This window comes from Narcine bancroftii, chromosome 6 (genome assembly GCF_036971445.1).
Source record: "Narcine bancroftii isolate sNarBan1 chromosome 6, sNarBan1.hap1, whole genome shotgun sequence".
Lineage (NCBI taxonomy): Eukaryota > Metazoa > Chordata > Chondrichthyes > Torpediniformes > Narcinidae > Narcine > Narcine bancroftii.
In genome coordinates, this window is record NC_091474.1 from 190,268,815 (window position 1) to 190,283,891 (window position 15,077).

The 15,077-nt window shown below is 40.2% G+C and overlaps 1 protein-coding gene across 23 annotated transcripts in view; it reads right to left on the reverse strand.

The window, feature by feature from the left end:
- Positions 1-15,077, reverse strand: part of bach2b (BTB and CNC homology 1, basic leucine zipper transcription factor 2b) — a 328,595-nt gene that overhangs the window by 13,775 nt on the left and 299,743 nt on the right. For all 23 annotated transcript variants that reach the window (XM_069887051.1, XM_069887050.1, XM_069887063.1 and 20 more), the window contains one exon: positions 2,660-2,866. In XM_069887051.1, the coding sequence (XP_069743152.1) occupies positions 2,660-2,866 (207 nt within the window). The remainder of the gene's footprint in view (positions 1-2,659; positions 2,867-15,077) is intronic.

Consider the following 15,077-nt stretch of genomic DNA (forward strand, 5'->3'; position numbering starts at 1 on the left):
CTGGAGAGCATAGTACATTTTAAAAAAAAATTGAATGTATTCCCCATACAGACTTTGTTCTGTTTTTCTAATTTCTGGTGGAGTCAACATTGGTCTCCATCTTTCTCTTAAGAACAATCTAAGCTGGAGAAAACAGAAGGTCCCACTGGCCACTCCATATTTGTGCTTTAATTGATCGAAGGACATAAGAGTTCCTTCCGTGTAGCAGTGTTCAATATATCTTATGCCTTTGTCATACCACAAATTTAATATTCTATTAATAACACATTTTTACACAATGATATTCCTACTGTTTTCATATACATTCATTAGTTTCTTGCCACATTCTGAACATATGTATTAGTATTTTTTTCTAGTGATTTGACACTCCATTTATAGATAAAATCCTTTGCTTCCCCCTCCTCCATTGAGAACATTCCCATCTGAATCCAAGAGGTAGGGGTGAGGTTGTCTTCAATGAAGAAGGCTGCGAGAAATCTAGCCCGTAGTTTTTTTTTTAAATCCGGAAGTCTAAGTCCTCCCAGTCCATAGTCCGATGTTGGTTTTTCCAGTGCAAATTTTGGTACCTTATTATTCCATAATAATGTGATTGTTTAGTAGTTTAAAGAAGTTTTTAGGTAATGGAATAGGCAGCAATTTAAAAAGATACTGCAGTCTTGGCATCACTTTCATTTTGACACAATTAACCCTTCCCACTAAAGTAACATGGGCATATTTTCAATGTGTTTTGATCAATAACTATGACCTTGTGTGTCCATCTATAAAATGGTTTCAAATGTGAAGCTTTAAAGTACAGTAAACTGTTATGTCATAATAATTTTACATAGTTCATTTATATATTCTCCAGTTTATAACCCATGAATTTTCATTGATGACTCTAGATTGCAAAGCACATCTTGTTTGATTCCCCAATATATCCAGTATTTATATCAGTCTAATGATGTAACTAGAACAATACAGTATAAGAACAGGCCCTTCAGCCATAGTGTCTGCACTGATCATGATGCCAATGTAACTAATCCCATCTGCCTACATGTGGTTCATACCGTTCCATCCCAAGTCTGCTCACATATCTGTGTAAATCAGTAGTTTTCAAATTGCCCCCTAAACTCTCATTCCACCTTAAGCAATCTCTATGCCATAGGTGCTTTGTGATTAATAAGGGATTGCTTAAGGTGGCATGTGAGTAGAAAGATAAAAGTTTGAAAGCCAATTGACTCGTTATGGGCATGGTTTCATAACTCCAAAGGAAATGGGCCAATGACAATTTTTCTCAAGCAAAATATTTCAGTAACAATTTGGTCTAGAGCAGTGGTTCTCAACCTTCTTTTCCACTCACCTTAAGCAATCCCTTGGCAATCACAGAGCACTTGTGGTATAGGAATTGCTTAAGACGAAATGTGAGTTTAGGGGGCAGTTTAAAAACCACTGGTCTAAATGCTTTTGAACTCTGCTCTTTTATCTGGTTCTACTATCTCTTCAGGCAGCTTATTCCAGGCCCCTACAATCTCATTTCAACATTCCCTCTGCTAAAATTTATGCCCTCTCATATTTGACATTTAAACCCTGACAAAAAGTACTCCATCCCTCTCATAATTTGATATATGTCTATCAGGTCACTCCTCAGCCTCTCATGTTCTAGGGATAACAACTCAAATTTGTCCAACCTCCCCTTATAGCTACTACTCTCCAACCCAGGCATTATCCTGGTGAACCTCTTCAGCACCCTCCTCACAGCTTCCCCCTCCTTCCTTTAATGTGGTGACCAGAACTATGCATACAAATATTTTACACAGCTGAAAATTACCTCCCACTTTTACACTCAATGGCCTGAACGATGAAGGCAAAAATCCCAGATTTCTTCTGTCATCCTATCCACTTGTGTTGCGACTCTCAGGGAGCTTTGGATTTGGACTTCAAAACCCTACTATATCAATAATCACTTGTGTCCTGGTAATTATTATATACTTTCCTCTTGTATTTGACCTCCCAAAATGCATCACCTCACACTTGTTCCGATTAAACTCTATCTGCCGTTTCTCTGCCCAAATTATTGATGATCGAATGGTTTAAAAAATCTGAAACATTTTATAATTTGTATTATAAATATGGTCTGAGGTCAATAAGAGCTTCATATTTTTCAGAATGAGAAAAAAAACTTTCACGATTACAACAGGATGGTACAGTATCACAGCTAATAGAGCAGCTGTCTCCCAGTCCCAGTGACCTGGATTCAATTCTGACCTCCAATGCTGTCTTTGTGGAGTTTGCACATTATATTCCTGTGATAGTGAGGTTTCAGCTGGGTGCTCCATTTTCTTCCCACATCTCAAAAATGGGCCACCGCTGATTATTCCTTGTGTGTAGATGAAGGGTAGAATCTGTGAGGGTATGTGTGGATGAGGATAATCATAGGAGAATAAAATGGGTTAAGATAAGATTGGTGTAAAAATGGGAGCTTGATTGTTGGCATGGGCTTAATGGGATAGAGGGTCAGTTTCTCTGCTTTCTCTCTGACAGGTATTGTTAGACCAATATTTCTCTGTAGATTGATGTCTTGATACAAATCTCTGGCTCTTCCCAAAGATTGGAGAATCATAAGGATTATTTTACTACTATAGCTACATTTTAACAACAAATAGATTTTATGACCACTCACCAACTTTTGAATTTCACATTCCAAATTCTGAATGCAGTCCAGTTTTCGCTTCCGACAACGTTGGGCTGCAATGCGATTCTTACTGCGCCGGCGGACATCATGAATAAATTCTAGCTGCTCAGTGGTTAATTTGTGCATCTTGACCATCATCTGGAAATCATTCCTTGGAAGATCTGTGATTTGATCGATTGGAAAAGGGAGTTTGACCTACAATGTCAATGTAAAATGAGAAAGGTATATTGGAACAATATAATTCCAGTAGTATTAGAAGCAGTCTCAAATCAATGAATCATTATACATTCATTTTAATAGGTCAATGAATACGTTGGTTGGCATGTTATAAATGTGATTTTCCAAAGAAAATCTGGAAAATTGGTAAAGTTAAATCCAGCTATAATTATTTCAGGATGAATGAATGTGCAAAGTACTTCACATGCTTATGCTGGCCGCTGGGTATTTGACAGGGATGACCAACCAAATTCTACGATCATCTGCACTAATTAGCACACAAAGTGCTATAAGTTTGCAATGCTGTTTCCAACCTGCAGGTGGCAGGGCAGAATGAATTATCATAAATCCTGGAATGGACCAACAATAATAGGAAGTTAATTACTTTAATTCATTCAGTGAAGTTCACATTCTTTGAGAATGAGTGATCAGCACACGACAAAGCACTTTCCTTAACATACACCAGCAACTGGAAAACAATAGTACATGGTCCTAGGAGTTATTTGGCAATAAAGTGGATCCTTTCGAATCAGAAATGTACAGCACAGAAGAAGGATGTCCTTTGTTCAGGGCAACACTAAACTAGCTTAAGCTGATGTAATTTCCCAACTTTTGATGTACAGCTCTTCAAGTGACCAAAGTACTTGTTTGATGAGCTTGATCGTTGGCATGGGCTCAATGGGATAAAGGGTCAGTTTCTCTCTGACTCCCTCGTACTTTCAGGCAATCGGTTCGAGATTGCCTCCACTTGCTGAGTGAAATATTTGTTAAAATAGATCAATGAAGAGACACAACAAAGAAACAGGCCCATTGGCCCACAAATGCATGCTGACCATCAGTCACTCATTTACACCAATACTCCATTCATCTCTTACTCTAATAACTCCTTAGGTGAGGGACACAACGATGTTGTATGGAAATACAGGTGCTCCTCTACTTACGAAGGCCTGAATTAAGACTTTTCAAAGTTACAATGGTTCAAATCCATACTTTCAATTTAGAATTCCAATCTGTTCCCACGCTTGCGATATATGGTACAATACTGTCTCGTGATGCTGGGCAATGGCAGCATTGCGCAGGAGTATTGTACAGCATATCTCTCGTGATGCTGACTCAACCATGCCCAGTGTGCTTTCAGCTGTGTACGTTAATGGTTTTTTTCAGTGCAGAATAAAGGTATTCAAAATTTAAATATAAAAAATGGTAGGTGCAGTATTCCTTATCGACTTACAATTTTTCGACATGATGGGTTTGCTGAAATGTAACCCCATCATAAGTTGAGAACCTTCTGGACAAGGCCAGGAAAGTTTGCTTTTGGAAGCCAAGTATACAGGTATTGACAACTCATTATTATGGAATGCTCCACTGCTGCAAATCTTGTAATTTACATTTCTCCATGTTATTTGGGATCAATAGCTGTGTGTTATGAAATAACTTGTTAAATTACAACATGCAAGATATGCATTATGCAATGAACTTAATGGCTTCTACGTGGCAAAGTATTAAAACTCTGTGCTGACCAACTTACCAAAGTATTCACGGAAGTAGGACATGAAAATCTGTAGACACCATGGTTGAAGTAAAAACACAATGCTGGAGAAACTCAGTAGGTCAAACAGTGTCCTTTATATAGCAAGGATAAAAATACATAACAAATGTTTTAGGCTTGAGCCCTTTATCAAGGTATGGAAAAATGTCAACAGGTGTTCTAACAAAAGAGTGGGGGGGAGGTGTGGTCTCAAAAGCAGGAGAAGGGAGGGAGGGGATAACAGTGATCAAGGGGAGGAAGGATGGCTAGGTGAATAGAGAAGGAAGGAGGAGGATAACTGGAAAGGGGAAGGGAAGGGAGGAGAAAGAAAGGGGGGGGGGGGTGGAATTGGAAGAGGAGAGCAGATTAGCAGAAACCAGAAACATCTATGTTAATACCATCTGGCTGAAAAGTGCCCATATGGAAAATCAGGTGTTGTTCCTCCAATTTATGGTCTTGGTGGAAGAGTGCATAAAGCCATGGACAGACATGTGAGTAGGGGAGTGTGTCACAGAACTGAAATGGTTGGCTACTGGGAGGTCTCTCCAGTCTTTCTGACATAGAGAAGGGCACTGGATACAGTAAATCAGTCCTGAAGATTCACATGAAGTGTTGCTTCATCTGAAAGCATGTTGGGGCCCCCGACTGTGGTGAGTGGAAGGCACCATGATGGGGAGATGTGGAGAGATGAGTGCCTAGTGAGTCGTGGAGGAAGTGGTACCTACGGAAGGCAGTGAGGGGAGGAGAGGGGAAGATGTATCTGGTAGTGGGTACCTGTTGGAAATTCCAGAGGATAATGTGTTGAATGTGAAGGCTGGTGGGATGGTAGGAGAGGATAAGGGGGATTCTACGTTTTTTGTGTCTGGGGGCAGAGGGGTCCATGGCAGATAAGCAGGAAATGGAGGAGATGCAGGCGAGAGCTGTGTTGATGGAGGTGGAGGGGAAGTCACCGTTATGGAAGAAGGCCGACATTTTGGAAGATCTGGACTGTAAGACCTTATTTGTATTTATGAATATCTTCAATATCTCACTCTGGCAGGGCATGTTACCCACCTGTTTCAAACAGGCAACAATCGTACTGGTCCCCAAGAAGAGTGTGGTTATCTGCCTAAATGATTATCGAGCAGTGGCACTCATATCTAAAGTATTTTCTAAAGCTGGTGTTAAAGCATATTATCTCCTGTCTGAGTGGCAACATAGATCCGTTCCAATTCACCTATCATTGCAACAGGTCTATACCGGTTCTACACAAAGCTCTGGAACACTTGGACAGCAAAGATACATTCATCAGGATGCCCTTTATCAACTAAGTTTGGCATTTAACACCAATATCCCCTAAAATCTGATCAGCAAACTCCAAGACCTGGGTCTCAGAACCCCACTGTGTAAATAGATCCCTGATTTCCTCACCAACAGACCACAATCAGCAAAATGGTAAGAACATTTCCTCCACAATCTCCATCAGTACCAGAGCTCTACAGGGCTGCGTTATTAGCCCCCTGCTCTATTTAATTTACACCTTTGACTGTGTGGCTCTGTACGACAACAAAACCATGTACAAATTCGCTGACTAGACCATGGAGGCATGTTGTTCAGAAAGGGGTGATGAGTCAGCCTACAGGAGGGAGATAAAAATCTTGGCAATTACCTTGCACTTAATATCACCAAACCCAAGGAGCTAATTTTTGATTTCAGTAAGGGAAAACAAGAGGTATATGATCATGTGGCAATAATGGTGGAGAGGGTGATCAAATTTAAGTTCTTGGGAGTCATTATCTCAGAAGATCTTTCCTGGAGCCAACACACTTTAAGAAAGCACATCAGCCCCTCTATTTCTTCGGGAGTTTTTGGATTTTGGTATGACATCAGAAACCCTGGCAAATTTCACAGATATGTGGTGGAAAGTGTGCAGACTGGATGCATCATGGTCTGGTATGGGGACATCAATACAAGAGTGAAGCCCTGCAAAAGATAGTAGATGCAGTCCAGGACATCACAGGCAAACCTCTTCCCAGTATCGAGAACTTCTACAAGGGATGCTGCTGTCAAAGAGCAGCTGCAATCATAAATATCCACACCACCCAGCACACGCTCTGTTCTCACTGCTGCCATCAGGAAAGAGGTATAGGTGCCACAAGACTCATACCACCAAGTTCAGGAACAGCTGCTACCTCTCCACCATTAGTCTCCTCAACAACAAACTCAATCAGGGAAGGAGCTTCAGGGAAACAGTCACCCCCCAAACGTCAGGAGGCAGGTTGCTGGGTGACTGTCAGAAGAGGGAAGAGGTATAGACAGAGAGAGCAGAGCAGCCCTCTGGCTGTTCCCATCAACAATAAGTATACTGTTTTGGATATTGTTGGTGGGGACGACCTACCATGGATGAGTTGTAGTGGTTAAGTCTCTGGCACCGAGACTGGTCCATCAGCTCAGAAAAGAAGGAGGGAAAAGAGAAGAGCAGTAGTGATTGGGGATTCGATAGTTAGGGGGACGGATAAGAGGTTTTGTGGGAGAGATCAAGAATTCCGAATGGTATGTTGTCTCCCTGGTGCCAAGGTCTGTGAGTTCTCAGCATTCTCAGGAGGGAGGGTGAGCAGACAGATGTAGTGGTCCATGTAGGGACCAATACCGTGGGTAGGAAGGATGAGGAGGTCCTGTAAAGAGAGCTTAGGGAGTTAGGTGCAAAGCTGAAGGACAGGACCTCCAGGGTTGTGATCTCAGGAGTGCTAACCATGCCACGTGTTAGTGAGGTTAGAAATAGGAAGGTAAAGCAACTAAATTATTGGTGCAGCATGGAGGGCTTCATGTCTCTGGACAATTGGGCTCTGTTCCAGGGAAGGTGGGACCTGTTCCGACATGATAGTTGACATCTGAACTGGAGGGGTACTTACATCCTTGTGGGTTGGTTTGCTCATGCTGCTCTGGGGGGAGGGGGGTTTAAAGTAGATTGGCAGGGGGATGGGAACGAAAGTGTTCAAACAGATAGTGAGGTAGAGGAGGATAAAGGTCATGCGTGGACTGCAAGTGTAGACAGAAATAAAAGGTTTATATGTGATAGAAATGTTCTCAGTTGTATTTATTTCAATGCAAGGAGTATTGTTGGAAAGGCAGATGAGCTTAAGGCGTGGATTGGCACATGGGATTATGACATTATTGCTATTAGTGAAACTTGGTTGCAGGAGGGGCAGGAGGCACAGTTTAATGTTCCAGGGTTCTGTTGTTTAAGACATGATAGAGTAGAGGGGGAGGGATGAAAGGGGGGGGGGGGGGAAGAGTGGCATTGCTAGTCAGGGAAAATATCACAGCTGTGCTTAAACAGGACAGCCGAGAGGGCTTGTCTAAAGAGGCCAAATGGACGGAGCTGAGGAACAGGAGATGTGATCGCACTGATAGGGTTGTATTATAGATTGCCCAATAGTCAGAGAGAATTGGAGGAGCATATCTGTAGAGATAGCAGACTGATGTAAGAAAAAGAAAATTGTGATAGTAGGAGATCTTAACTTTCTACATATTGACTCGGACTCCCATACTGTGAAAGGGCTGGATGGCTTGGAGTTTGTCAAATGTGTTCACGAACATTTTCTAAATCAATATATAGAGGTACCAACGAGAGAGGATCCAATACTTGATCTCCTATTAGGAAAGTAGACAGGTCAGTTGAAGTAGTGTGTAGGCAAACATTTTGGGTGCAGTGACCATAAGGTCATGAGTTAAGTTAATTATGGATAAGGATAGGTCTGGTCCTCGAGTTGAGATTCTAAATTAGAGAAAGGATCTAGGAAGAGTGGATTGGGGTAAGTTATTTTCTGGCAAGGATGTGGAAGTGGAAGGCCTTCAAAAGCAAAATGTTGATAGTGCAGAGTTTGCATGTTCCTGTCAAGATTAAAGGCAAAATGAACAGGCATTGGGAACCTTGGTGTTCAAGGGATATTGGTAATCTGGTTAAGAAGAAGAGAGAGGTATATAGCAGGTTTAGGCAACAAGGAGCAAATGAGTTACTAAAAGAGTATAAAAATGTAAGAAAATACTTAAGAACGAAATAAGAAAGGCAAAAAGAAGACATGATGTTGCTTTGGCATATAATGTGAAGGTAAACCCGGAGAGTTTCTACAAGTATGCTAATAGTAAAAGGATAGTAAGGGGAAAAATTGGTCCCCTAGAAGATCAGAGGGGTCATCTATGTGTGAAGCTTCATGAGATGGAGAAAATCTTAAACAGTTTTCTGCATCAGTATTTACTCAGGAAACTGGCATAGTGTAAAAGGGAAACAAGCAGTAGTAGTGTCGTGGAACATATAGAGATTAAAGAGGAGGAGATACTTGCGGCCTTATAGCTAATAAAGGTAGAAAAATCTCCCAGGCCTGACATGATATACCCTTGGACTTTAAGTGAGACCTCTTTAGAAATTGCAAGGCCCTGGCAGAAATATTTAAATTGTCCTTAGCCACGGGTGAGGTGCCGGAGGATTGGAGGGTAGCTCATTTTGTTCCGTTGTTTAAAAAAAAGCTCTGAAAGTAAACCAGGAAATTACAGGCCATAGGTAGTAGGTAAATTTTAGGAAGGTGTTCTGAGAGATAGGATTTAAAAATATTTGGATAGCCAAGGGCTGATCAAAGATAATCAGTATGGCTTTGTGTTAATGAATCTTGAGTTTTTCAAGGAGGTTACCAAGAAAGTAAATGAAGGAAAGGCTGTGGATGTTGTCTACATGGACTTTAGTGAAGTCTCTGACAAGGTCCCACATGGGAGGATAGTTCAGAAGGTTCAGACACTAGGTATCCATGAGAGGTTGCAAACTGGATTCAAAGTTTACTGAATGGGAGTTTAATGGATGGTTGCTTCTCAGACTGGAGGCCTGTGACTAGTGGTGTGCCTCAGGGACCATTGTTGTTTGTTTGTCTATATCAATGATCTGGATGATAATGTGGGAAATTGGATCAGTAAGTTTGCTGATGACACTAAGATTGGAGGCATTGTGGACAGCGAGGAAGGCTTTCAAAGCTTGCAGAGGGATTTGGGCCAACTGGAAAAATGGGACAGAAAATGGCAGATGGAATTTAATGCAGACAAGTGTGAAGTGTTGCATTTTGGAAGGAAAAGCCAAGGTAGGAGATACACAGTAAATGTTAGGGCACTGAGGAGTATGGAGGAACAAAGAGATCTGGGAATACAGGTAACTATTTTTTTTCTTTTTGAATATTTTATTTTGAGAATTTTCAATCAACATGCAGTCAAAATGAAGAATAATCAAAAAGAAAAATATCAATATCAATAATATAAACAAAATCATTTGCGGAAACTGCCAAAATGTTTGGCCTGGAAGTCAGCCTGAAGAAAACTGAGGTCCTCCATCAGCCAGCTCCCCACCATGATTACCAGCCCCCCCACATCTCCATCGGGCACACAAAACTCAAAACGGTCAACCAGTTTACCTATCTCGGCTGCACCATTTCATCAGATGCAAGGATCGACAATGTGATAGACAACAGACTCGCCAAGGCAAATAGCGCCTTTGGAAGACTACACAAAAGAGTCTGGAAAAACAACCAACTGAAAAACCTCACAAAGATAAGCGTATACAGAGCCGTTGTCATACCCACACTCCTGTTCGGCTCCGAATCATGGGTCCTCTACCGGCACCACCTACGGCTCCTAGAACGCTTCCACCAGCGTTGCCTCCGCTCCATCCTCAACATCCATTGGAGCGCTTACATCCCTAACGTCGAAGTACTCGAGATGGCAGAGGTCGACAGCATCGAGTCCACGCTGCTGAAGATCCAGCTGCGCTGGATGGGCCACGTCTCCAGAATGGAGGACCATCGCCTTCCCAAGATCGTGTTATATGGCGAGCTCTCCACTGGCCACCGTGACAGAGGTGCACCAAAGAAAAGGTACAAGAACTGCCTAAAGAAATCTCTTGGTGCCTGCCACATTGACCACCGCCAGTGGGCTGATATCGCCTCAAACCGTGCATCTTGGCGCCTCACAGTTTGGCGGGCAGCAACCTCCTTTGAAGAAGACCGCAGAGCCTTCCTCACTGACAAAAGGCAAAGGAGGAAAAACCCAACACCCAACCCCAACCCACCAATTTTCCCCTGCAACCGCTGCAATCGTGTCTGCCTGTCCCGCATTGGACTTGTCAGCCACAAACGAGCCTGCAGCTGACGTGGACTTTTTACCCCCTCCATAAATCTTCGTCCGCGAAGCCAAGCCAAAGAAAAGAAAGAAAGAAACAAAATAATAAATATCGATTGGCATGTTGGAAGTGAGAAAAAAAGTCAACATGTGATTCCATTCTTATAAAGAAATAATAAAATAATACTACAAAAATGCAAATTCGATGACCTCGTTGATTCAGAGGGACAAAATAAGAGGAACACTCCCACCCCCCCCCCCCCCAAGAAACAAGAATAAAGAAAATAAAAAGTAAGAAAAGAGTAAGAATAAGAAAAAGAAAAGATTGGCTTCACCTAGGATAAACCCCATTCCCATCAAGAGATGAATAACCTGACTTATCCAGGGTCCTCAGCGCTGCGAGCACCAGGGGGAAGAGACAACAGGGGGGAAGTTAAAGATTTACCCTGATATATCTTAGTCATGCATTCCATATTCTTGAAAATACATCATACCTGTTTCTAAGGCTATAGGTGATCTTCTCCAGGGGAACACAATTATACATTGCTATCTTCCAGCGGGCTACATCTAGTTGGGAATCAGATTTCCAAGTAACTGGAATATTAGGGAGAACTTCTTCACTCAGAGAGTGGTTGGATGTTGGAACGGTCTGCCATCTGATGTGGTAAATATGGGGTCACACTTAGGTTTTAAGAATAATTGTAGTTACATGAATGGGAGAGGTTTCGAGGGTTATTGAATAAGTGCAGGTCAATGGGACTAGCGGAATAATGTTTCAGCACAGACTAAAAGGAATGAATAGCCTGTTTTCTGTGCTGTAGTGTTTTATGGTTCCATTATATATATATATATATATATATATATATATATCCATGTATATATACACATATTTATATATATATATATATATATATATATATATATACATGTATATATACTGTATATATCTGTAAGGGTACAAATTATTTATCGGAGAGCTTATCAAAAGAATACGATAACAAAACAATAATATAGATAAACATGGATTTTGATGCACCTAAACATGGAAAAACTTTAAGTGTACCCAAAAGTCCTAAAGACATGGTTATTCAAGCCATCAGAGAGGCCAACATCTAGAAGCACCTGGTGCACATGCAAAGGAGTTAATGAGGACATAATGGAATAGGTATTAATTAACATACCCTAACAGAGACACAATGATTTCCAAACTCAGCAACATTTTTTCATCCGTAATTAAGATTGAATGAAATAGAATACAAAGGCACTAAGCATAGTGTTTAACCTTTAGATATAGATAATTTTAAAAAATTGAAGCATTTAATTTTACAGAATAAAATATCCAATAGAGTGAAGAGTGTGAAAGGAACAAGTTTAATGGGCTACCTGTCCTTACTAATTATACATTAACTTAGCCTGTATCTTGTTGGCTGTTGCTAGTTGTTGAACCATTAGATCCAGGGTTCGACTGGTTAAATGGAGATAAATACCAATTTCCATGCATGTCCAGTGAAATATGCAAGTCCAGAACGTAATGGTGCAGGATTAGAGATCCTATTCATTTCAAGGGAAATGCAGTATGTGATGTGCTAAGAATATTTAGTTTTTGGTTAATGTTACTCATTAAAAGTCCTTTTCTATGCCTGGATATTTTAAAACTTAAAAAAAATGATATACTTTAATTTTAGTAGTTTTTAAATGTCTCTGTATGTAAGTGACATTTAAAACTATTACATATGAAGAAAAAGGATTTATAATTGGCCAAACCCCATTCCTATTTTCACTGCCTGAGGCACAGTTCCCATCTCAATGAACTCCAGGGTGTAGAGTGAAATAAGGTGCATCCACCCAAGCCAGGTGAATATGGCTGTACATGGATTGTGGGCAGTGATCTAGTTTGACATCTGGTCCAACATGATCCACACATTTGTATTCTCAGATACATGTTCACAAAATTTCCTATTAAAATGGAAAAATTGAGTGAGTCCTGACATGTCAGGTTCTTTGGAAGTTAGCACTCTGGATATAACAAATTCTTATGTTTAGATGTCATGGGTTTCTGCTAAGGAGATGTTGTACTGATAAGTCTCCCATTATGGTTTGATCAAAAGGATTAGTCATAAAGCTTGGAAATCTGATTTAGAATGGAAACAAAGATAAATGTGAACAATAAATTATAACCTTATTGGAAAAAATCAGTAATATTTTCACAGCTAGCTGCAACTAAGTATGTCTCTGCTTCTGCCTTTATACACTGGATAGGAATTTTAGAAAAGTGCATGCAATCAGAATTTATGTGCATAATATTTTGGTTTCAATACATTTTCAAAATAAATGAACAGTCAAGATTCAAAAGAACATGGCAAGTTGATTTTGGCCAAGTATCCTAAAGTGTAAAGAATTTGAATGTTTGAAGATAAAAACTCTCATTCAAAGTAGTGCTGTCATTTATGAATTGTCCCCACAACACAGATTTACTGCAGCCGGTTGATGAATAAGTAAAGTTCGGAATGACAAAGTTTAAAAAAAATCATAAACCTTTCTGGTTTAGAAAGAACTAACTGGCATTTTATCTAAAAAGATTCAACTATTTTATTTCCAAAAACAAATATCTGATTTGTGCTATTTCGATATGGCTTGCAATACTATTTGATATCTGAAAGCACTAGGAGTATTACGTTGGTAGGCTAACACCAGCAGCTTGTTTTTGCTATCAATAGCTTGAATACTGTGGGAGGTTTTATTCACAGCTGCCCTGTCAGAAATATTATCCTTCAAAAAATAAAATGAATCAAGTTCATGATAAATAGACCAATAAAACTCATCAGAGATCTTCCATTCATTGTTTTCACAAAATGGGCATCACAGGCTAATCTGCAGAAATAATTTTGATGATTTGCCTGAACACGGATCTTAGTTTTCCATCAGAATCTGTGCATGCGATAATGTCATCCATGTGCTGTGTATCCATTGATTGCAGTGTCAATTTACTATCTACCTTTGATAACAGTTCCCAGTTTATTATAAAAGCGTTGATCTTGATTTTAAAATTTTGAGTAATGATTTAAGCAGCTCATAATTTAAAAAATCCTTCAATCTTCCCAATAGTTTAAGAATAGTCAATGAAACATCAAAGTTGATAACTATGCACATTAATTCTGAATAAAACAATATTATAAAAATATAAAATTAAAAAAATAATCCCCATTAGATACTACCCACATACTAAGTGTTTCCTTCCTCCTCCACAATGTATTGTTTTCTACCCTGTACATTGCTATTTTTAACCTCATTCTCCTTCTTCAGCCTATTGACAAGTGTTTATATATAGTACAGCGGAAATAATGACTTGCTTTGTAAAAATACACGCAAGCAATTTTAAACTATTCAGGCTTTCATTCAGTCTCTGAAGCTTGCCCAGTACTGGATAAGAGATACTGAACGTGAACTCAATATCCAATCATTAAAAATAACCATCATATAATCATTGAATCACCATGTGCCAGATTGGAGATGGTCATTTGTGTTAGACAATTTTATAATCTACCTGCAAAGTAGCAAACATTAAGAGGAAAATGGAAAAGAGAAAATGCCGAAACTAGAATCTGGAGCAAAGATGTTGAGTTCTGTGGGTCAGGGAGGATCTGTGGGGGGGCGGGGGGGGGGGGGGGGGCGGTGTGCGGAATGGAGACTTGACATTTCAGGTAGAGAAGTGGAGATCCTTCAACTGGAGCTGAAACATTGTCTTTTCATTACTATCCACAGATGCTGCCAGACCTGCTGAGTTCCCCCAGCAGCTTGTTTTTGCTATCAATAGCTTGAATACTGTGGGAGGTTTTATTCACAGCTGCCCTGTCAGAAATATTATCCTTCAAAAAATAAAATGAATCAAGTTCATGATAAATAGACAAATAAAACTCATCAGAGATCTTCCATACATTGTTTTCACAAAATGGGCAATCACAAGGCTAATCTGCAGAAATAATTTTGATGATTCGCCTGAACACGGATCTTAGTTTTCCATCAGATTCTGTGCATGCGATGATGTCATCCATGTGCTGTGTATCCATTGAATGCATTTCAACCAGTGAAAAAGTGTCAATTTACTATCTACCTTTGATAACAGTTCCCAGTTTATTATAAAAGCGTTGATCTTGATTTTAAAATTTTGAGTAATGATTTAAGCAGCTCATAATTTAAAAAATCCTTCGATCTTCCCAATAGTTTAAGAATTCCTTTGTCAGCAGCACTGACCATGGTTGGATGCAGATGTTTTTGGGATACAAACATATCTATCCATGGCACTATGGCTGTCCGTCACTGCTCTTAGACTCACTCGTGGCATATAGCATCATGTCTTAGGAAGAGGTCTCCACTTATGGTTCTCCCCTCCCACCCCCAACCCCCCTCACTTTTGCCCCATCTGCAGGTAGAACTATGGATCCAAACTTGACTGCGCAGGGACTGAATTAGATGCCCAGTTCTGTGTTATGGCCGAGTTACCCCAACAGAGCATGATACATGGTGGGT